At 43.1% G+C, this 25,196-nt stretch overlaps 1 protein-coding gene across 6 annotated transcripts in view; it reads right to left on the bottom strand.

Annotated features, from left to right (window-relative positions):
* Positions 1 to 25,196, bottom strand: part of GK (glycerol kinase) — a 77,385-nt gene that overhangs the window by 46,798 nt on the left and 5,391 nt on the right. For all 6 annotated transcript variants that reach the window (XM_053891735.1, XM_053891733.1, XM_053891736.1 and 3 more), the window contains exons 2-4: positions 18,917 to 18,990; positions 16,655 to 16,761; positions 8,365 to 8,442 (exon numbers count right to left, since the gene is read on the bottom strand). In XM_053891735.1, coding sequence (XP_053747710.1) covers positions 8,365 to 8,442; positions 16,655 to 16,761; positions 18,917 to 18,990 — 259 coding nt within the window. The remainder of the gene's footprint in view (positions 1 to 8,364; positions 8,443 to 16,654; positions 16,762 to 18,916; positions 18,991 to 25,196) is intronic.

Here is a 25,196-nt window from a genome sequence, read left to right on the forward strand (position 1 = left end):
GCACACAACACGTCTCTGAGCGGGTTTGCTACGAGCACGCGAGGAGCTGCAGGCGGGCCGAGGAGGGAGATGAAGCCGGGGCTCCGGGTTACGGAGCGCACCCCGAGCGAGGGCTTCTGGCAGTTCCGCAAAGTGTTACGGGGCTGTCTCCCCAACAAGAAATATAATAACAGTAAACCAGATGGAACTGCTATGCGTTACCGCTGGCCAAAAGTTATTCATTAAGCGGGGCAAGAGATCACTTGCAAAGGAGAAGAGACCGTAATCGATGACTGTCCTTCCCCTGATCACATTTTCAGAAGTCACTGGGGCCAAAAGAAAAATGCAGAGTTGGGGGGGGGGAGGCGGTGATTTAAAACGTGTATATGCCACAATGTGGGGGGCTGAACCTATTTCGGGTCTTAGGTGTATAAATGCCGGGACGCCAAGGACTGACACAAGCGTGTGTGATCCACGTAGGCTCTGCATGTCCCCTAAGAACACCTGGCATGTATAAATCAATCATTCCATCTGGCATTCCTGGGTGAAAAAGACTATCAGTCAATTCGGAACAGTGGCCGTGGCTAACACTGAAGCCTTCTACTCTGCCAGGCACTATTGTAAGTACTCTACGTGTATTAGCTCATTGATCTTCGCCTCGTGCCTAGGAAGTCCACACTGTGAATTTCTCCAGTCTAACTGTCAAGGGAAGACACAGAATGGAGAGAAGTGGAAAAGCCAGGATCAGAACCCAGAGTCTGAATGCAGCATGAAACCCCTATGACACAGGTAAGCCAGGATGAATTTAAAGTCATCAGTGGAATATAAACAGTAAAGATCAGAAACCTCAAAGTTGAAATCAAATTCAGTTTCTTTTTAAACTGGCCTGGAGTTGAAGACTTGAATAATTACAAAAACAGCAGTATTTTTTTTTTTTTTTTTTTTTACCCCAAATGGAGGAAATGGAAGGCATTCAAAAAACCCTGTAATAAAGGACTGGACATAAGGAGAAATGTAAGTAGATCTTGATAAAGCCGAATATTCTAGATTTGACAAAAGTAAAAAAAATCTCCCTTCCAAAGCAAAACAATAAAAATGAAACGAAACAAAAAAAGTATGCTTCCACGTTTTAGATAGTTGGCCATTTATGGTTTTCTTTCATGCTGATACTCTGAAACCTAATCCAGGTCCAGACGAGGTTAAAAAAAAAACAAAAAAAAAAAAAAACAAGCTCAAGGTTCCTTCAGATCTCAACAGATAATTACACAAGTTTAATCATTGGCCCAGGGTTAACCAGTACATAAACATTAAAAAAGGCAAAGAAGATGACCAGTGTTTAAAAGTGCAACTCTCTGCAGAAAAGAGTTTATACGTCACAGGGAACTTTTTTTAAAAGATCTTACTTGAAGTAATCTCTATAGTCAACATGGGGCTCAAGCACCCCTCGAACTCACAACCCCGAGATCCAGAGTCACACGCTCCACCGACTGAGCCAGCCAGGTGCCCCATAGGGAATTTTAAATGCAACAACTTAGAAAAAGATGTTTGCAATGACATTTAAATAAGGAAAAAATGGACCGGAGACCAATAATGTTTGTCGGTGGTTTTCTCTAACATATAAAGATCTTAAATCAATGACTCTTGCCTCCCTGGATATTCGTCTTTAATATGAATCATATTTTGATATTAAACCATGAACCGTGCTCCACAGAAAGCTACTGGAGCCCGGGTGGTATCACAGCAGGTAGCGATCGTGAAATGTGCACACGAAGATATGAAACATCCCGGATTCAAGCCTTTCCCCACGTGACACGCACACCGCTTTGGTGCTGTGGGGTTTGGGTGCGTAGTTGCAGTTGTGCTGGGCTTCATCTATGGTGTGTTTGTAACCCCCAACCTTTCTCGTCAGTAATACTCGGGAGACACCAAGGTGTGTGGACCCCTAGTAAAAGCTGGTTTGGGAAGAGAAAGGTTTAGAAAAAGGGCGAGGCTTGGGGTGAAGGGAAGTCTTCGGAGAAGAATACTGATGAAGAGGACGCTAACGGGGGGGGGGGGGGGGAGAGAAAAGCACCGCCCGGGGTCAGGGACACATCAACTGCAACTTTTACCTCGCTCATCACACAATTAAATGCATCAACTCTCACACTATTTGCAACTTCTGAAACAGGCCACCTGTGCCTCAATGGACTGATTTAAACTTTCTTTCCGTGCTTGTATCTGTTACAAAATATGTCAGTAAACAAAGACACGTTTAAAAAAAGCCTTGCTCAGTGTTAAGTTTCTTCATCGAATGTGCTTCGGGTCCACTGATTGACCCTGAAATCCTCCTACCGGTCGCCGTTCCGGGGGCGACTGAGCTGACTGCATATCAGGAGACCTCGAACCGTAAAACAGGAGGCCACATAAAAAGCAATTTTTAAAAAAGAGAAGTGCAGACTGCTTCTCCCATTTGCTAGTCTATAACAAATATTGCTCATCAGTTACATAACCGAGTTATGTAAGTAAAGCGAGAGATGAAGAGAAAGACAGGCCTAGAGCGACAGATTTACAAGAAAGGGACAAAGAGAGGGTGAGAGAGACTAAAACCCACAGACTGTGATATCCACAAAGACGAAGCTCAAGGACAAAGATCTGTGAAAATCTGATTCTGTTTCCATCAATCCCACCTGGTGTTGTTTTCGGAGAAAGCTGCCGAAGGCTTAACACCATGTAAATATTCTCAGCTCAGATTTGCATGGAGACAGGACACCTTGGCGTTTTCCTGGGTGACATAAAACTGGAGGCAGAACCTATATCCTTGTCATGACCGAGTGGCTTCTCTTCCCAGCTCATGACTCCTTCTCTCTCCTCTGTCTCTATTCCCCTTCCTTCTTCTCACTTCTGGGTATCGATCCCTAGGCTCCTGACTCACAAAGGCAAGCATGGTGTCTGCCTCCTGCCTGGCTTGTCACTGTCTGCGTAGGGGTCACCACAGAACCTATACACAGAAAGGCACTTAAACTCTTGTTGAAGGATGTACATTCATTCCTCTAGTGAAGTCATCCATAATAAACTGAGACTAGCACCTTTCTGGTACCAACTTTTAATCTCCATCTAACATCTGGACAGTCTCTTTATAAAAGAGCCACAGACCTACTTGCCGAGGGATGATCTTTGATTCCAAGTCCGGGACTCATGTTGCTCAAAGAAGCGAGCCATTTTTCTCCCAGGCTCGCACCCCTTAAATACTAGTTTCCTTCTGTTCTCTCAGGCTAAAAATCTTGTAGCCCTGTCCCGCACCCCCCACCACCCCGCCTCATCTTTATGCTCTATCTGATTTACAAACCTACAGGTTGTGTCTTTCCTCGAAAAGGTCTCTCGGGTTTGCCTTCTCTCCACTATTCCCATTAACTGATGAGCAGTCTCAACCCCTTTGCTAGATTTTACTGTGGAGAAACGAAATCTTGTCCTTTCTAATACATTTTTTTTAAGTTTACTTATTTATTTTGAGACAGAGACCACACGAGCGGAGGAGGGGCAGAGAGAGAGAGGGAGAGAGAGAGAGAATCTCAAGCAGGCTCCGCACTGTCAACACAGACCCCGATGGGGGGCTTGAACTCACGAACCGTGAGATCATGACCCGGGCCGAAGTCAAAAAGACACTCAACTGACTGAGCCATCCAGGTGCCCTGAATCTTGTTCTTTGGAATATACTTACTTACATATTTGGATTTAAATGGTTTCTATTTGTCCTTCCTTCCCATTTCACATTCCTTTTTCTTTCCTTTCTTGCCTTTTTTTAAAAAAAAGCATTTAATTTTCCCCCTTTATAAGCTGGTTAATTATACATCATTTTACTCTCATTGCTTACCCTAGAGATTATTAAAACATATATCCTTGACAATACAAGGACCTCAAAACAGTTGAAACTCATCTACCCCCAATTCCTTTCATGTACAACTGTTGCGATGTATTTTAATTCTTAATACATTTTGAACATCATAATGTTATTGTTTTATGCAGTCAAAATTCATTCAGACTGACCTACATATTTACTCTTTCTAGGACTTTGCATTGCCAACTTTCTACATGAGAACATTTTCCTTCTATGTGAAAAACAGCGCTCACTTTTTCTTTCAGTGGGGATTTGCTTGTAATGATTCCTATCAGTGTTTGCTTGTCTTTGCTGTTATGTTTCACTTTAATTACTTAAGACTATTTTCACTGGGTATAGAATCGTAGGCAGAAGTTCCGGTTTTATTTGAGCACTTTAGAGATTTCATTCTATTGTGTTCTGACTTACTTTTTTTCCATCGAGAAATTAACTGAAAGTCAATGTGATGCTCTCTCTTTGTTAAAGATTTAAGTAATCTCTATGCCCTACGTGGGGCTCAAACTCACGACCCCAAGATCAAGGGTCGCATGCTCCACTGACCGAGCCAGCCAGAAGCCCCTGCAAGTCAGGGTGGCCCTCTTGAAGGTCAAAGCTTTCGGCTACTTAAAAATTTTTACTTTTTGGAGTGCCTGGGTGGCTCAGTCGGTTGAACGTCCGACTTCAGCTCAGGTCATGATCTCACAGTCTGTGGGTTTGAGCCCCGCGTCGGGCTCTGTGCTGACAGCTCAGAGCCTGGGGCCTGTTTCGGATTCTGTGTCTCCCTCTCTCTCTGACCCTCCCCCGTTCATGCTCTGACTCTCTCTGTCTCAAAAATAAATAAAACATTAAAAAAATTAAAAAAATTTTTTTTTTACTTTTTATCTTCAGGTCTCCGCATATGTTTACATATGGCTTTCTGTGTATTTATCGTGCCTGGGAATCACAGTGCTTCCTGAATCTGAAAAACCTTATCATTTCTTTTTTCTCCTGGGACTCCAGTTACAAATATGTGAGACCTCCTCACCTTACTCCATCTTTATCCTGGAGTCTTTTCTATATTTTCCAAACCTTTGTCTCTCTGTGCTTCACTCTCTTGCAGTTCACTAATTCATCTTCAGCTGTGTCTAATCTGATATAAAACTCATCAGCTGAGTTTTTAGTACAGTTCTAGAATTTCTATTTTGAAACTTCCAACTCTTTACTAAGGTGATCATTCTTGTCAAGGAATTCCTTGAACATGTTAATCATGATCACTTGAAAGCCTGATAACTCTTGGGCTGCCTGGGTGGCTCAGTTGGTTAAGCGTCTGACTCTGGATTATGGCTCAGGTCATGATCTCAGGGTCGTGGGATCGAGCCCTGCGTAGGGCTCTGCACTGACATTGTGGAGCTTGTTTCGGATTCTCTCCCCCCACCCCTTCTCAAAGTAAATGAACTTGAAAAAAAAAATGAAGTTTGAAAATTCTAATATCAGGATTTCCTATGGGTTTATTTCTAAGGTCATTTGTTTCTGTTGGTCTTTAGTCATATCTTGTTCTGTATGCTTGATTCTTTTTATAGAAAACTAGAAATCATACGTGAAAGCCTCTAGAGAGAATTTTTCCCCAGAAAGGGTTCATTTTTGTTTCTGAAAGGAAGTTAGGCTAGAAGCATTAGCAATGTTTGATCACCAGAATCCACCCAGTGCTTGAAATGACTTCAATCCAGGCTGTAGTTCCTGTGAGGGTTCGTGTATTTCCAGTTTTCCTCACTTCCAGGGTCGGCCCTTTGCACTTGCAATCACAAGTCTAGGATTTGACCAACATTCATCTCCAGCCCTGGCAGCCTGACTACCTTTGACCTCCCTATGTCCATCGACCTGTGAAAATGCTGCTTAACTTCAGCTCCTTCTTTTATTTATTTATTTATTTATTTATTTTAATTTTTTTTTAACGTTTATTTATTTTTGAGACAGAGAGAGACAGAGCATGAACGGGGGAGGGTCAGAGAGAGGGAGACACAGAATCCGAAACAGGCTCCGGGCTCTGAGCTGTCAGCACAGAGCCCGGCGCGGGGCTCGAACTCACGGACCGCGAGGTCATGACCTGAGCCGAAGTCGGCCGCTTCACCGACTGAGCCACCCAGGCGCCCCTCAGCTACTTCTTTTAGAAGCTACAGGTATCTCTACAGAATAAGCAACACCAAACGCCAGGCTTAACTCTCTGGGCTTTCCTTCTCTCCTGTAACGTGGCCCCACAATTCCTCGCTGCCTTGATAGGCTTCCAGTCCCTCAGACAGAGTTTTGCTTTGTTTTGTACAACTTCTTGAGCTGTGCTCGGTAGACATGTGAAACAACCCATTCCACCATATGGGAAGCTAAACTCTCCTTTATTATTCATTTTGTCATCCCATGTCACCCAGTGAATGGCTTTTAGAGCCCTCTATATCCTTACCAAGCCCTCTTTATCCAAACGAGAACACAGGCTTTGGGGTTGGAGGGGTTTATAAACGTCCAAACTGTGGCTTTACCTCTACTTTTAGCTAGGTAGCGTTGGACAAAATATCGAGCTTTTCCAGAATTCACTTGTAAAATAAGGCAAGTAAAACCTGCTTCAGGGTCACTGAGATTAAATAATACAGGTAAATAGCTCGGCACAATCCCTAGTACATAGTAAGGTTAGCACTTACTGAGTGAGCATTATCATCACTATTAGTTTTATTCATAATAACTCATAAATAAATCCTCCTATCCTCGAAACTCATCAGTGTCTTTACTCTGGGTGAAATACGTGTACACATTTTCACATTCAGAGCTCGTTCACACTAGCCTTCAATGTTCCCTTTTCCTAAAGTAATCCAGTACCTTCTTCAAGACCTAAAATGGAGTTCAACGTCCTCAAAAGGTATGCCCTGAATTCAACATCCATACTAACGTACACTTGCTCTAATTCCCATTCAATTTAGCAGCATAGTTCATCAACTATTCCCTAATTCTGTGTTAGTGTCTTCCTAAAACTAGATTACAAAGTGCTTACAAAACCGGCCAGTAATTCCTATCCTCTATAATACATCCGGGGTAGCACCAAACCAGGAGGTTCTCAAACATGTGCGTGCTTCAGGGATTGACAAAAGTTCTTCATACCTCATAGGTGCTGTATAAATTAGTATTGAAAAGCCCAAAGAATGGGGCACAGAAGGACACAGGTAGAAGAAAAGAAAATGAGTAGATCAGCACATCAGAAAAAGAAACTATTTCCGGTAAGATATTTACTTAAGTCTTTAACTATAACTTCAAGTAACCTAGTTGCATTATTTTAAAATCACAACTCAAAGTCCAAAGTTGCATTTTTACAATTCAAAGTTTAGAGTTTAACGGGAACTTTCTGGTTCCTTTTAGATGGTCCCTCCACTTCCCTAGGGGAAAAATAAAATAAAACCCTAACTAGTTCAAGAAGTTGGCTAACAGTGATGCAGGAAAGAATACTCCCTAGGTATCAGTCACGAACACCGTAATATCCTGCTTTACGGATACTCAAAATTACTTGCTCAGGAGAATGAGAACAAAATAAAGATTTAAAACATGCACTTTTGTGAAAAAGGACCTGTGGTTGCAATTCGTTGACATTTTTTGAAGTCTTTAATTTTTTATCACAAGTACACACGACATCCTAAATGCTTCCTGATAACACGATAACATTAAATACCTTAACGTTTTATGAAGATTATTTGCAAAGGATTCATGCTACTCTTACAAGGCACGTTTTTAGTATATTTTCTGCTTGAATATCACTTTCTTCCAATCAATACTAAAGGAACTATACCACTAAAGTAACTCTAAAGGAAAAATAGCTCACTCTATCGATCATCCCATCTCTGACAATTTCTGCCTCCAACGCCACCCCACAAACGTGGTATTTTATGGACAAAAACTTGTGTTTCGCTATTTGTAAATACAACGATGCCTTTTAGTGACCATATTTACAACAAAATTTTACTTTCGGCAACTGACAGTGTCATTTAGCGCAAATGTCATGTGCTAAGAGTATGCTAAAATATACTCACGGTCATTTACATTTGAATAAGAGGGGATACCTAACGTTGGTGTATTTGAGATTTTGAGGGTTTGAACCCCTGCTGAACGAGCCAAATGCGTAGCAGAAGGAGCTCACGTTTGGAGATTTTACTGTCCTGACCTCAGATGAGTCCATTAAAATTACAAACGGGAAGAACGAGATGACTGCGAACACGTATAATGTATGATTTGGAGTCTTGAAGGGGAGGAGGTGAGATTTCAGGGACTATGAAACAGTTCTGGCTACACTGAACCACTTGTATAATACAAGTAATCGGGAAAAGGGGAAAGCAAGGTAAACAGATAATTCAAGGTGTGAATAAATATCTGTAAATACATAACAACTAATCTCTTGGAGGACTCTTCTGCCCATCCCATCAGAGTAGAAGAAACATGACTGCATGCTCTTTTAGCCAGACACTTCAGTGTGACAATGTTTGCCAGTGGAGAAAGGCATATGACATCAATGAACAGCAGCTTACCCACAGCGTTGTAGAGAGGCTCTCCAGTTAGCTTGTCCCAGACTACAGTGGTTTCCCTCTGGTTACTGACACCGATAGCTTTAAAGAGAAAGTTACACAGAAGGGAGTAGAAAATTAAACAAGTAAAAAACGACTTCAGGAGAACAGTTCTTTTTAAAAAAAAAAAAAAAAAGGTTTTTTTACATGCGTAACTAAACTTAACAGTTTGAAAAAACATTTGGCACTTTTGTAGTGGTGTTGAATGCACTGTCTTTGAGCGGCTCCAGGAAAAGTGAACAGCCAAGGTCAACAAGTGCTTCTTTTTATTTCCACAGACTGCTTCCCACTTCGCTACCGGCACATGACAACATGGACCCAGACTCAGATCAATATCCAAATGAAAGGCTCCCAGGTTACCTTATAAAAAGGGAATACAATAATTCGAACTTTATAATAGCCAATTCATTATTCTATAGCGACCCGCAATCACCTCACTCATTTGTTTACTAACTGCCATGAGCAATTTTCTCTGTGTGTGTGCACGTGCGCGTGCCTGTGTTCTGAGAAAATAGCTACAGATAAAATTCTTCCTGCCAGGCAACCTCATGTTGTGGTTCTTTACAAATTGTTTCGGTCCTGTATTTTAATAATGTAAGACATACAAATTTAAATTGGGCATAAATACAATCCGTGATGGTATTTACAGTATACTGACCTCTACGGAACTCAAATGCTAAAGTTACAGTTATTATAAGTAAAATACTAATGCGTACCATTTTATTCAATTCAGCTTATTCAGCCAAATCAGAGGTTCTCAGACTTGGCTGCACATTAGCATCAACTGGAGAGCTTCTGAAAAAAATATCAATGTCCACTTCATGGTCCAAACATTCCAATTTCACAGACTGGGACGGGACCTGAACGTTAGTGTTTTTCCTTAAACTCCCCCCGCCAAGCGATTTCTACTATGCAGCCTAGGGTGAACGCGCTGACCTAAAGGATCGAGCTCTTCCAGAATGTACGGTGAGGACCGACTTTAAAGGCTGTATAATCAACAACACATCTTTTGCTTAAATCTTCCCGAGAACCACTTGTCACGTGACCATTCGGCTAGCACTTCCGTTGACAAGACACTCTCTACCTCTCTCAAAACAGATCAATCTCTATTCACAACTTCGGTGTTTAAAAAAAAAAAAAATCCTTTTCCTTGTAGCTTTAAGTACTCCCTTTGCCCAGCACGGGGCTTGAACTCACACCCCCCAACATCAAGAGCCAGCTGCTCTACCAAGTGGGCCATCCAGGCACCTTTCCACATGGCACGATTTAAAGTGCCTTCACCAACTCTCCAAGCAACACACAACTTTCTGTTCAAGCTGCACGCCCAGAATAAAACGCTACAGGAATGCTCTGACCGGCACAGAGCGGAGGGGGCCCAGCAGTTCCTTTGTTCTAAGTAATCTTTTTTTTTAAAGCTCAAAACAACAGTTTCTTTTTAAAACAATACACTAAAATCTAAATTTAAAAAAGCAATTACTTAGATTTTACTGTAAGGAGATTTTATGTGTAATAGAGAGCAATGAAAACTGGCCTAGGGAAAATGAATACATGTATTTTTTACTGAGGTGTAACTGACAATATTATACTGGTTTCAGGTATATCGCCTAATGATTGGATACATTGTATAGGCTACAAAGTGATCACCGTAGTAAATCTAGTATCATCCTGGCACCATACAAAGTTACACAATATGCAACGCAACATTGTTGACCGGAGTCACGAGGCTGGACATTATAGCCCTATGCCTTATCTGTTTTATGACTGGAGTTTGTACCTCAACTCCAGTTTTGTCCCCCCTCCAACCAGGAACCACCAGTCTATTCTCTGCATTTACGAGTTTTGTTTCATTTGGGTTGCTTTTTGCGTTCCACATACAAATAAAATCATACAGCGTCTGTCTTCCTCTGTCTGACTTTGGCAGACCCTCAAGGTCCATCCACGTTGTCACAAGTGGCAAGGTTTCCTTTTTTGTGGCTGAATAACATCCCATTGTCTGTATATACACTTTTTCCATTCATCCGTCAACGAACACTTGGGTTGTTTCCATGTCTTGGCTATTGTTAAGAACTGCTATGTACACAGGGGTGCATGTATCTTTTTGAATTTGTGTTTTCACTTTCTTTGGATAAAGACCAGAGCGGACTTGCTGGGTCACACGTTAGTTCTATTTTTGGTTTTTTGAGCCACCTCTCTACGGTTTTCCACAGTGGTCCCACCCAGTTACATTCCCACCAACAGTGCACAAGGGGTCCCTTTCCTCGACATCCTCACCAACAGCTGTTTTGAAAGCAGCCATTCTGACAGGTGTGATGCGATATGTCATTGTGGTTTTGACTGGCATTTCCCTGATGATGAACGATGTTGAGCATCTTTTCATGTGCCTGTTGGCCATCTGGAGGTCTTCTTTGGAAAACAACATTCAGGCCCTCTGTTCATTTTTTTTTTTTACTTAAACTGTCTGCTATTGAATTGTAGGAGTTCTTTGTAATTTTGGGCATTAACTCCGTATCAGATACATGATTTGCAAATACATTTTCCCATTCAGTAGGTTGCCTATTTTGTTGATGGTTTCCTTTGCTGGGCAGAGGCTTTTTAGTTTGATGCAGTCCCGCTTGCTTATTTTTACTTTTATTACTACTGATTCAAATTCCTTGCTAATGGTTGGTCTATTCAGATTTTCTATTTCTTGATGGTTCTGTCTAGACTCTATGTTTCCAGGAATGTATCAATTTTTTCTACTGTTGTCCAATTTGTTGAGCTATCATTGTTAGTGGCACTGTCTTAGGATCCTTTGTATTTCTTTGCTATCTGTTTTAACGTCCACTTTCGTTTATTTATTTGAGCCCTTTCTTTTTTCCTTGGAGAGCCTATTAAATGTTTATCGAGATAATCTTTATCCAATGCAAATTTACTTACTAAAACACCTTTTCTAAGGGTACAAAGATGACTAACAGTCTACTTCTAAGAAACTTGGAGGCATAGGGTAAAAGGAAGAGATTTGGTTTGTTGTTTTTTTTTTTAATAGAAGACACTAATGTTTGTAGGAATCAAGATGGAAGGCAAAGGACAGTGTGGCAGACAGGGGTGCTGGGAAACAATGACACATGGTCCTGATTCTTTTTTTCTTTAACTTTTTTTTAATGTCTATTTATTTTTGAGAGAGAGAGAGAGAGAGAGAAACAGACCATGCACAGGGAAGGAGCAGTGAGAGAGGGAGACACAGAATCTGAAGCAGGCTCCAGGCTCTGAGCTGTCAGCACAGAGCCCGACGCAGGGCTCAAACTCATGAACTGCGAGATCATGACCTGAGCCCAAGTGGGCCGCTTAACCGACTGAGTCTCTGAGTCACTGTCCTATGCCCTTCAGGCTATCTCTCTTTATTGGCTCATTCTAACTTGTGCTCAGGATGAAATCTAGAGCTATCTCTATCTGATTCATGGGTTACAGGTTCCTCCCTCACCACTCCTTCTTTCCTTTCTATCTTAGTTTGATTCCTTTGTGCCAAGTAAAATTGCTTTTCTTGCAGAAAACCCAAGTCTGGTGAAATAGGTTCTCAGGATTCTCTTGTAGCCATAAAAACATCTCCATTACTGCCCCAGGGCACATAGGTCTTGGGCAGCACCTCTGAACTTTCTCAGCGTTCCAGCTTCTTGTCCTGTTTACCCTAAATTCCTGGGGTTTTTTAAGTTTTTTTTTTTTTCAATGTAATCTCTACCCCCAATGCCAGGTTTAAACTGATGACCCTGAGATCAAGAGTCACATGATCCGGGGCACATGGATGGCTAAGTCAGTTAAGTGTCCGACTTCGGCTCAGGTCATCCTGTCATGGTTCGTGAGTTTGAGCCCTGCATGGGGCTCTCGGCTGTCAGCAAGGAGCCTGCTTCAGACCCTCTGTCCCCACCCTCCTCTGCTCCTTGTTCTCTCTCTCTCTCTCTCAAAAATAATAAACATTTTTTTTTTAAAAGAGTCATATGATCTATTGGCTGAGGCAGCCAGGTGCCCCGTGTTGTTTTTAAAGCAAACTTTTCTGACTGCTAATCCCAGCACCTGTGCCTCTCTTAATCTTAATTCCCTCTTCCTCAGAATAACACATTCAGGTTCTGTAATCGTCCACCCTGGTTTATCACCCATTTAGGAGCATATGAAAGTTACAGGCATGAAGTATATATAATTTCCTGGCCCTTCAGTCATTTAGTTACAGATATTATCAGCAGCAGCATATATGCAGCCCAATGTAGTACACTGTATCTAGCAGGTTCCTGCTTCACCTGTATGTTCCTTCTCAGGAGGGATTTTTCTCTATAGTGAGTACTGCTAGGAAAATGAACGAGTTAACTGCTAACTTCAAAATCTCTGGTTCAATTTGGCTTAACATTGCCTGTGGAAAGTTATAATCGCTGTTAGGAAAATATACTGAGAAAAAGCCTTTGGAAATACTACCGGATGTTGTAATTGTTGTTGGTGGAATTATGGATGGCAGGCATCCTTATTTAAAAATAAAGTCAGGGGTGCATGACTGGCTCGGTCGGTAGAGTCTGCGACTCTTAGTCTTGGGGTCGTGAGTTCAAGCCCCGCTGGCCTAGAGCCCGGTTATAAAAATTAATAAAAATAAAATCATAATTTATAATTGGAACATATTCAGGAAAAAAAAAAAAAACAACAAAACCTGACACTACACGTGGCAAAAAATAAGAGTCCCGGAGGAAGGCTACTAAATTTGCCAGGTGGGAGGAGGGACAAAGCTTCAAAGAAAAACAGTCTCTGGAAGATGTGTGCTTCAGGGATGTTGTAACAACTGGAAATGAGAGGCAGCCGCAGCTGGGTATCTATTTGGGACAACGAGGTGCCTTGCTGAGCCCACCCCCCCCCCCCAGAGACCCCTGAGACTAGGAGTCTGACAGAAGACAGAAATGTGTGTAGATATGTTTGGCTGGGTGAGGCAGTGGGTATGGGGGGGGAGGTCCCTTTCCCTAACAGTGTGGCAATTACTTTTGACACAAGAGAATTTAAATGCTGAAAATTTTATGCTCTCAGATTTTTTTTTAAAAAGATTAAGTAATCTCTATACTCAGTAGGAGGCTCAAACTCATGATCCTAGCCAGGCCCCCCTATCGTCTCGGCTTTGAAAGTGGCGTATGTCATGCTTTGCTTCGATCACAGGAGGATGAGCGTAACCAGTAATTCCAGTTTTTATGCTTCCTCGCTCCCTCAGTCCAGTAACAGGCAAACAGGGCTAAGACTCCCTAAGAAGGAAAGAAGCAGCCTATGTACCTGTGTGGGGCCACGCGTGCTGTCCAGCTACAGAGTGAAGGTTCATCTTGGAGACATTGCTCATACGGACCTGAAATCAATGAACTTTCTGGCAGATGACAGACAACACCGATCAGACTGGAGTTTGCAAAAGAAATACAACCAGCCTTAACGACTACTCGCCCTGCAGCAGCAAAAACTGATTTACTGGCCACACCGGAACCAAACGGTGAAGCGGTGTGTGAGGTTATCAGCGTGGCTCACGAGAGAGAGCACTGGCCCAGAAGACAGGGGAGCTGTGCTTTATTTTAATGTGATCTGCTGCTATGTAGCTAACGGGACTTCCAGTAAGTCCTTTCCCCTCACTTGCAGCTAGCTTTAGGTGACGGAAAATCCTTTGGAGCACAAGCGTTCTGAGATCTAGAGTTGTACATAGTTCAACAAACTACCTGGGGGAAAACATTAGCACAAGTGGCCTGGTATGGAGGCGGTTGTGGAACATAATCTACCTAGCTCACCCGCCGGTGTTTGTTGAGAAGGAAGTGCTGGGTCACTTTGGCTCAGGTATGGGTTTGCCAGTGGTGAGCCACGGAGGAGTGTAGAACAGAGAGCTGCATTAGCGCCAGGGGAAGACAAGTCACTTCGACTGGAGTTGTGCAGCACTTTCACAGGTATCACAAAAGCCAGAGGGAAAGGAACGCTCTCTGAGTCTCACGGTCCAGAAGGCCAACACACTGCAGCCTACCTGACCGATAAGGGAGATAGCATGAGGTCAAAACCAAGGCTGACCACCCTGGAATCCACATCCTGAACATGGCTTTATAAGCCACCTAGATCTTTCGCATCTTCGGTAATGGACATCTTAGTAACGGGTGCACTACCGAATGCCTCTTACACGTGTAGGTTGTTCACACTGCAAAAGCTGCGAGGACAGTTCAAGGAGACAACCGGCCGTCACTGTGATACACAACTCATCTACAACCTGGTGAATGCAGCTCTAAAAGAAGTTTGAGGGGCGCCCGGGTGGCTCAGTCGGTTAAGCATCCGACTTGGGCTCGGGTCATGATCTCACGGTTCATGGGTTCGAGCCCCGCGTCGGGCTCTGCGCTGACAGCGATACTGTCTCCCTCTCTGCTCGCGCTGTCACTCATTCTCTCTCTCGAAAATAAAAGTAACCACTAAAAAAGAAAAAAAGAAGTCCGAGGCACGTCCACAGAGACGCAGGGACGAAATGAGGGTACGATACTCCACTAAGGTGCGATGGCATTGACACCTGTTTCCCTCATTTGGCTGTTAGCCGCACGACCCTATTTGTACTCCACTGTTGCCCTGGCATTCCTTGCACGTGAGTCTGCTCAACGAATGGTTTTGATTATGTTGAGTCTCTCGTCCCCCCCCCCCTTTTTTTTTTAAGATAGAGACAGAACCCAGATGCGTGAGTGGGTGAGGGGCAGAGGGACAGAGAGAGAATCTGAAGCAGGCTCTACACCCAGCGCAGAGCCCGACTAGGGGCTCGATCTCATGACCAACCGTGAGATCATGACCTGAGCAGAAATCAAGAGTCAGACGTTCAACCGACTGAGCCACGCAGGCACCCCTAGGTTTAGTCTTGTTAGGGTAAGTTTTATGGATACACATGGAGGAAAGGTTGGGAAAAAAAATGCAACTTTCTCCCCAGTATCTCTACCTAAAGCAATAAGTAAATTGATTGATTGGGTGTTGGTAAATCTCAGAGTCGACATGATGTGAATCAAGAAACCACCACTACCAACTGATGGTTACCCTTATCTAGAGGCAAATTACCTACAAAAGAAAAACATGGCCCTTGAAGGATGAACCTGAAATTTTTAAACTATAAAGAGAGGACCATCACCACGTGATGTTTCCACCCTTCAGGCTAGCATCATCAAATCGTTGATAAGCGGGTGATTGTTTTCTCCTGGAATGAATGACGCAAAGGCAAACGGAGATAGATGGTCTATGAACACTGCCTGGAATTAATAGACATCTGTAATAATCTACCTCTGTCACTGATCTCAGGGAGATTCTGGAAGTGAAATGTTTTGACTTCCGATACCGCTCCCCCAAGCTGTTCCCCGACAGATCTAGGAGCTCCAGCAAAAAACCCAAGCATCGTCTCTGGCCCATCACTTCCCCGGACAGCGCCACTGTCCCTACTACCCTGACATCCAATCTATCAGCAAGTTCTGCCCCTTCACTTCGCCTCCACTGCTGCCACTGTCCGGTCACCATCCTCTGTCTCAAGACTTCCACAGCAGCATTGGTCTCCCTGTGTCTCCACTCATACCTTTACCGTCCACCCCACACACAGCTCCACACCGCAGTCAGGAAGTTGTCTTTAAACTTCAAGTCAGATCCTGTCATAATCCCGTCGCCTTGCTTAAAACCTTCCTGCAGCTGGCTCCCTGTGAAACTAACACCCAAACTCCCTGGCCACTTCCCTGATTGCGGCTCCTACTGAAACCCCTTATCCACCCCCGCCCTCATCCTTCTTTTCCTCCCCTTTTGACATGCCGGTGTTTTCCTGATCCAGGAATATGCCAAACTCATTCCCACCCCAGGACCTTTGCACACGCGGTTTCCTTTTCCTGAAACTCTCTTCTCCCGGATATTTGCATGATTGCCCCCTTTTGGCTTTTGAGACCTCAGCAAAACTGTCACCTCCTCAGAGAGCCCTTCTCTAGCCATCCAACCTAAGGTAAGCTTGTCTAGGCACACCCCACCATACCACGCAGTTTTAGTTTCTGCATCCGACTGATCAGTATCTGAAATCAGCTTGTATCGGTGTGTTCTTACTGTTGGTCTCACACCCGCCGAAATAAAAGCTTCCTGCGAACGGGGACCTAATCTTCCCATTTACGGTCCCATCCTCAGTTCTCACAGAAATACTTGCTACGGCACAGGCCCTCGATCATGCAGTGAATGAATGAATGAACTTGATGGAGATAATCATGCATGGAGAAAAATAGTCTATTAAAAATACCTTTTATGTTGGAAATGTCAATATTGAGCTGTCCAAGTTTCTCACATGTTTTCTCTATACACTCATAGACAGACTGCAGAATTTCCTTTGGGTCTTGTTCCACCCATCTTTGAACAAAAGAATGTATTTGGTTAGTCCACAACAAAGCAACACGAGTATAATTTATTTGTCTAGAAATGTGCACTTATGAGGGTGTGGCTGGTACATGAATCAAAAAAAATTAGATGAGCAAAGCAAAGCACAGCCAATATTCTAAAGAAATGATTTCAACAAAAGCCTAGTTCCCTTACATTTTTATCATTCTTCGTCTAGTAATTAACCATTTGGAAGAAGGCAAGTAATCACAGTCCACAAATGGCACATATTCTACCTGTGTTTACATATTTTTTTCAAATCCAGTAAGAAATTAGTTTCCCAATTTGTTATATCCTGTGGCTTTGATGAGTTTTGACAAACTATCTGCATGTTTCACTCGTCACTAGCTATTTCTAAGTAGACTGAGAAATACATACATATATATATATATATATATATATATATATATATATATATTACTCTTGGGATGGATGGATGGATGGATTTATCTACTTATTTATTTGTCTATGTACTTATTTATTTATGAAGCAAAAGGAATTCTGAAAAGCCAAATAAGTAAACTAACGTCTTTTGCCATTTTCTCCCAAAATATTTTGTTAAAATTTAGGGGAAAAAATTTCAATTTCTTCCAGTAATTATTTCATGTAGACAAGTGACTGATTCCAGTTTTCAGACCCAATCCCTGTGCCATTATGGTAAAGTATGAGGACCTCAGAAAGATGAAAGGGACATAATAAATGACAAGGAAGAGAAATGTGGAAAACACAAATGGCAGTTGAGGAAAACCACGAGTAGAAAGGGCCCAAGCTTACAAAATCCTAGCCCACAATCGGGAAGCCTTCTTTGCCTTCCTGCAGCCTGCCTGGCTTTCCTGAGCTTTGAGTTCTGTTTCTAAATTTTTTCTAAAACCTAAGCTCCTTCCACATATTTCTAACTTCTGTCCCTCCATGACCCAGGCGCTCTCTCTCCAAATTACACTGGGATTAGGCCTGTGGACAGTCATTCTAATGCTGGTCCTATATCAATATCTTTTATTGGTAAAGAAATTCTCTAAAATGGAGGAGAACATTTTTTCATGGAAAGAAACCACTAACATTTCGTAAGACATCAGTTTTTGTCTTTCTTAAATTGAAAGTAAACTTCAAAGTAAAATAAACAGATCGAAAGCGCACAATCTGTTGAGTTTTAACAAATATATGTACCCATCTAACCAACACCCCAGTCAAGATATAAAATATTTCTATCACTCCTGAGACGTCTTTCATGCCTGTTTCAAGTCAATCACAAACTCCACAGGCAACCAGTTTTTGATTTCTATCATCTTAGATTACTTTAGCCTCTTCTTAAATTTCAGACACAGCCCTGTACATGTGCTCCTTGGTGTCCAGCTTCTTGCGCTTTCCATGAGATTAGTAAGACTCAACCATGTTGTTGCATGCATCAGTTCACTTTTTCAAAATTGCTGAATGGTATTTCACTGTTACTCATTCTACTGATGACAGACATTTGGGTTGTTTCCAGTTTAGGCTATTATGAATAAAGCTGCTATAAACACTCATGTATGTCTTTCTATGGCCATATGCTTTCAATTCTCTTGGACAGATTCCTAAGAGTGCAATGCTACAGACACAGGGCTGATTTTACAAGAAACTGCCATGCAGTTTTTCCCCCTGGTTGTATCATAAACATCATTAAATTTTCAATAATATACTTAACATTCTATTTAATCACCACTACCACATATGCAAGTTCTTCCCAAGAAGGATGACTCTCATGATAAGATATGTGGATGCTTTTTTAAGCAACAGTTATCTTTACTTAAGGAAAAAGCCCTTCCACTCAAATCAGCCAAGCAGTGGTTTGGCAGTGATGGAGACAGAGAACTAAAGGACTTCAAGGTCAATGTGGACTTTCTGATATTTAACACTCCTTTGCCTTATTACCTGATCATCCCTTCCTTTTCCGTCACGGGATTCCTAAGCCATCAATCTCCCACACGTTTTTGCCGAGCCACCAAGGTATTGTCTCCTTCCTTGACTGAAATCTATCCCTCCAGTCTTCTCAGGAGGGACTTGGTCAAGTTAACTTTACAAAGCCACAGGGCAGGTAAGGTGAGATAGAGTAATAAACAGGAGGTATCTTTACATATTAAATCAGGAAACATACCCTTCTCTTGGAAACTCTTGTTTTATTTCCACTTGATGATGACTAAGTAGTTCAGCTGTTTTTGAATTGAAGACCTGAAAAACATATCGCAATGTTAGGGTGAAAAGGCAGGTAGAGAGCAAAGATGTTTAAAGCTATTCAGCCGCCAAAGTTCCTAGTCGCTGACAGGAAAAGTCTAATCGGATGAAAGGCCGCAGAAGATGTTCTACCTTCTCTACAGATAGAATCAAGATAAAGAGAAATCTAGTGAAGGTGAAGCTAAAGAGGCAACTCCTTCGTCTTTAAAAAAATTTCACACATCAACCAGTTAATAGTATGGATCTCAAAAGAGGATGGGATGGGAATGCAAGCTGGTGCAACCACTCTGGAAAACAGTATGGAGGTTCCTCAAAAAACTAAAATTAGAACTACCCTACGACCCAGCAATCGCACTACTAGGTATTTATCCAAGGGATACAGGTGTGCTGTTTCAAAGGGACACATGCACCCCAGTGTTTATAGCAGCACTATAAAGTATGCGGACTTTCTGATAGCAGCAGCCAAAGTATGGAAAGAGCCCAAACGTCCATCGATGGATGAATGGATAAAGAAGATGGCGGTACATATATGTATATGTGGGGGGATGAGCTAAATGGGTAAGGGGCACGAAGGAATCTACTCCTGAAATCATTGTTGCACTGTATGCTAACTAACTTGGACATAAATTTTTAAAAATAAACAATAAAATTAAAAAGAAAGAGAGAGAATGGGAAAACCAAAAAGAAAAGAGAGCTGGCAAAATGCTGATGGTGATGGTACAAGCTTCCATTCTGCTTCCATCTTGGATGTGGAGACACAAAGAGTCATAGAGAGCCAGGCAGGGAAGGGCACTGCGTCAGTTCCTTTGAAGGGAGGTGCCCCCCATGAATCTAGCTCTTATAAAGGTCAACAGAGCTGTGTATCGATCAACAGGGGAGAAGTGCATCCCCACACCCATCCGGCTGAGTGCTCTCTGTGACATACCTGCCGTGAACTGATGACGCTTGGTACAAACCGTGAAGACCAATGGACCAAAGCTACCAAAGAAGTGCCATACGATCCTCCACAATTTTAATACTATTAAAACAATACTTAAAAAAAACCTGGTAATCCTTTCTCCTCTATATTTTCACCTGCGTGCACCTCCACTTGAGTACCAAAGTACTTAGTCTTTCAGAGTAAGGATTCCTATTTTAATTAAACTCAACTTCCGGAATCACTGTAATTACAGCAGTAGAGTTACATCCAATTAGGTAAGCGTTTCCATGCCTGGGTTTCCCGTGGGAGAAAATTACCTGCTCACTGCAGTCTAAGAAAGGGAAAGGAAGAGAAAACACACCAGGAGTCGCTGCTGCCCTCTCTCCCCAGCACACTACCTCCCCTTTTGGGAGGAAATGATAAATAGAGTGAAAGCAAAAAGGTATATATTCTCAAGTCCTGTGAAGAGATAAAATATCTTTTAAGTCAAAGGTTAACTCGGCACGTCCTAAATAAAAGGCATGTCACAGAATCCTAAATGATACCCCCTCTGATTTACAACTTAGCCTTAGGGCATACATTGAGGATGTTCCATCCATTTGTCGGGTGTTATTTGTTGGAATATCTCTAGGGCCTAGAATAGTGCCTACCATAGGGCTGATGCACAATAAATATTTGTTGAATGTCTTAAACGTTTTGGTCCGTCAGGTCCTTATTAGGAGCAAATTATTAAAACCAAACGACAAATGGTTGAAACTCTAATAGGAAACCACAGTTTTACTATTTTTATGCATCTTACTACTGCTCCCAGGGTCTACTTCCAAATCCCCAAGGGATTTGGGGTTAAAAGACACGGTGCCTATGGGGCTCTGAATGGAGTGAGATCCTTGTTCCAACACCTACTAGTTTTAACTAGGCTGACTTCGGGGCCCCCACACTAATAACGGATTTGTAGACCTTTGGAAAAGGCACAGAAAAGGGGAGAATTTTGGTAAATTCCATCTGACTTACTAGACCGTGATGCCGGTGATCACACAGCATTTGGACCTAACAGGATGGAGCCTGGCCTTCCCTACGTCTTCAGAGCCCTGAACCTGTACAGAATATGGATACTACCTTTAGATGTTTACAATCTGACCCTGGGCAACACTTCCACGTCTGTGGGACACTTTCTAGGTTTAATATTTGTAGACTCTTCAACTTTCTTAGGGTTGCACTGTCCAACCGAAATATGATACAAACCACTTGTGGAAATTTAAATTTAAAAAAAAGTTTTTTTAATGTTTATTTATTTTTGAGGGAGAGAGAATGTCAAGAGCATGAGCAGGGGAGGGGCAGAGAGAGAGAGGGAGACCCGGAGTCCGAAGCAGGCTCCAGGCACTGAACTGTCAGCATGGAGCCCGACGTGGGGCTCGAACCCATGGGCTGTGAGATCATGGCCTGAGCCGAAGTCGGATGCTTAACCGACTGAGCCACCCAGGTGCCCCATGAAATTTAATTTCTTTGAAAAAAAAAAAAAAAACAGTAAAAAGAGGCAAGTGAGATTAGTTGGAATAACACTGTATTTAAGCCACTGTGTCTAAAAAATTAGCATTCTGACATGTGATCAATACAGAAACAGGAGATCTGCTTATTTTTAGAAGTCTCTGAAATCTGGTATATATCTTATGCTTGTGGTCCGTCTCAATTTGGACTGAAAGTGACCACACTGAAAGTGGTCAATTTCCACGTGTTGTTAGTAGCTATCGGACAGGGGAGTGAAGTTCTGGACTACTGTTTTTCTCATACATCTAGGTTCATGTGAAGAGTTTTTAAAAAAATTTTTTAACGTTTATTCATTTTTGAGAGGGAGAGAGAGAGAGAGAAAGAGACAGAGCATGAGCGAGGGAGGGGCAGAGAGGGGGGAGACACAGAATCTGAAGATGGCTCCAGGCTCTTAGCTGTCAGCACAGAGCCCGATGCCGGGTTCCAACTCACCAACTGTGAGATCATGACCTGAGCTGAAATCTGACACTTAACCGACTGAGCCACCCAGGTGCCCCCCAGTTTTAATTAAGACTGTCCGTTTGTCTGCAGATGGACAAATGTACAAAGAAGGCTAATGATGTTTCCACAATACTTTCTGCCCGGAGGGTTACTAACACTATAAGAGATCACAAGGCCCAGTAGCCAGAATGCTCGTCTGATCTTTTCCAGTAGATTTCAAAAGCCACGGTCAACTGAAGATGGCAGTGGCTATATAGTTTGTTTTACAAAAGGTCAAGCATGGTCATTTGTTTAAAACTCATTAGATGGCAAAGAAGAAAGACCCCAGCATTACAGATGCTCCTCACCTCTTTTTCTCCCCTTTCAAATTTGAAATTCACCAAATTTAAAAGTCAGTTAAAACTTCAGATGCACAGGGGTGCCTGGGTGGCTCAGTCAGTTAAGCGTCTTCAGCTCAAGTCATGATCTCACGGTTCATAGGTTCGAGCCCCACGTTGGGCTCTTCGCTGACAGCTCGGAGCCTGCTTGGGATTCTCTGTCTCCTCCTCCTCCTCCTCCTTCTTCTTCTTCTTCTTCTTCTTCTTCTTCTTCTTCTTCTTCTTCTTCTTCTTCTTCTCTCTCTCTCTCTCTCTCTCTCTGCCCTTTCCCTGCTCATGTTCTCTCTCTCAAAAATAAACATTAAAAAAAAAACTCCAGGTGCACAACAGCACAGAATCGAAGGCTCTCCTTAAGAAAATTAATTAAAAGTAGTATTTGAAGGCACAAAGAGTCCCTGGTTCCTGGAAGAGATCCTCGAGATCCCATGGGCTAGCCTTTCCAAAATGTGCTCCTTGCATCTCCGGGGCCCTTCAGAAGCTGGGAAGGAGGCACAGGGAGCTCCAGGCTGAGCCCCTGGGCCACGCTGACCTTAGATTTCACATTTTATCACCTCCAGCTTCCAGATTTGGACCTATCCAGAAAAGAGCTTACCAATGGAGCTCCAAGGCAAAAAACGCAGGACAACACAACACAAACTGAAATATATAATATAATGCTCTAGTATTCACAAAGGGAGCTCCAAGAAGTTGGATAATACTGACAAACAGGGCTGAGCTCTAGGTTTTCTAAATGCCGATTCAGTGCTTTTCCAATACAAAATCATGCTAATACCACTTACGATTTTTTTTTTCATCCTTCATTAAGTGGCAGGAAATACAAAGTTTTAGGACATAAAAGGAGAAAGGCCATCAAACTCAGACTAGTGGGGGTCTGAGAGGGGCTATCAGAAGAGGGAACTTCTCGACTGGGACTTCAGGTTGCCTAGAAGGGAGTGTGTGAGCGGCAGGGAGCGCAGGGGAGGCCAGGCTGAAGGAGAGCAGCCGCCAGGTGTCTGTGGGGACCCGGGGAATCCAAGGGGATCCAGGGGTCTCCAGGGGAGACAACTGAGGGCTCCAGTCAGAGGGCCAGCAGCAGTGGGGACTGAAAGAAATGAAATGCGCTGCTGAGAGAGATCTAATAAGGATATAAGCAATTAGATGCGACAAGGGCTTGGATGGAGGGGAGTAAAGAAAAAGGAGGAACGCTCACAGATGACAGGTGACAGGCCAGCCAAGACCGTGTTTACCAGACAAAGGATAGGGTGGGAACAGCGGTGGTGGCACAGAAGGGGGTTAAGGAGATGGCAGAGTTCATCTTCAATCATGTGTTGTTGGGGTGTTACTGGGGCACATGCGTAAAGATGCCCAGCGGGCCGTTGCTTATATTTGAGGTCGGAAGCTTAAAGAAAGAGATCTGTTCAGGTTAGAAACTTGGGACTAGTAGATAGAGAAGTTCTGGGGATCTAATGCACAGCAGTGATTCTAGCCAAGAATACTGTACTATAAACAGCCAAGAGGCTAGATCTTAATTGTTCCCACCACATAAAAGAAATGATAATTATGTGACGTAAAAGAGGTATTAATGCTACCAAGGGTAAGCAACACACTGTACATCTTAACCTTACACTCTGTTACATGTCAGTTATATTTTAGTGAAAAAAAAAAAAAAGAGGGGTGCCTGGGGGGCTCAGTCAGTTGACCGTCCAACTTCAGCTCAGGTCATGATCTCACCGTTCGTGGGCTCGAGCCCCACGTCGGGCTCCGTGCTGACAGCTCAGAGCCTGGAGCCTGCTTCCGATTCTGTGTCTGTCCCTCCCCTGCTCATGTCTCTCTGTCTAACAAATAAATAAACTTTAAAAATAAAAAAAACTCTTTAAAAAAAAAAAAAAGAGAGGAAGAGGTCTGTTCTCAGAATCCTGTGTTGGCCAGAAAGGCAGATGAGGTCACACTTCGTATATCATGGAGTCAAACAGCACAGGCCTGGGGAGCACAGAGCTGGGGGTGGGGGTCAAGCTCCAGTCCTGCCCAAGTCAGCTGCGGGACTTGAACTTTTCTGAACCTCAACTTTTCCATCTGTCAAAGGATTAAATAAAAGAATTTATAGGAAGTATTTCACACAGGGCAGGCGCACCGTAGGCGTCCCAGACATGTGACCAGTGCTGTCCCTGCCACGACTGCTATTTTTATTACCGTTACTACCACTGGCAGCCACCGGCACAACTGGCCAGTGATAGTTAGGAATCAGAGCTCCCAGCGCTATATTCATCTGTAAGGCCAAATCATGCATCTGTTCCAGATTCTGTTTTGCGGGGAGGCCAGTTACAAACTGAAAAAGGGAGGGAACGTAGGAGATTAGTGGGGTGCCCGGGTGGCTCTGTCGGTTGAGCGTCCGACTCTTGATTTCAGCTCAGGTCATGATCCCAGGGTTGTGGGATCGAGCCCCGCAGTGGGGCTCTGTGCTGACTGTGGAGCCTGCTTAAGATTCTTTCTCTCTTTCCCTCTGCCCCTCTTCCCTGCTGGCTTTCTCTCTCAAAAACAAAAACAAAAACAAAAACAAAAAAACTAAAAAAGACAGGGGTGCCTGGGTGGCTCAGTCGGTTAAGCGTCCAATTTCAGCTCAGGTCGTGACCTCGCGAAGCCTAATTCATAACTCAATTCCCGCTCTGGAGGAGAGGGATAGTTTAAACACTGAAGAAACGTGGGAAATGACCTTTTTGTTTTTTAATATGTAAGGCCTTTCTAAAACAGTGCATGCCTTCCCTGTCTTAGAAGAAGGAGAATGGGAGACGGACCACACGCCGTCTTCACTAAGAAACTGTCCCTTAGCGTCCTAAGCTGAATTCACTTACCTCTGCTCACTCACCCTGTAATTCGGCCAGCCCACGAGAAACATGCGCATTCACTTCCCTCCCACGTGACTTTTACACCGCACTCAGCTTGAA

The sequence above is a fragment of the Panthera pardus genome, unplaced genomic scaffold (assembly GCF_024362965.1).
Source record: "Panthera pardus isolate Hobbes unplaced genomic scaffold, ASM2436296v1 HiC_scaffold_27, whole genome shotgun sequence".
Classification (NCBI taxonomy): Eukaryota; Metazoa; Chordata; class Mammalia; order Carnivora; family Felidae; genus Panthera; species Panthera pardus.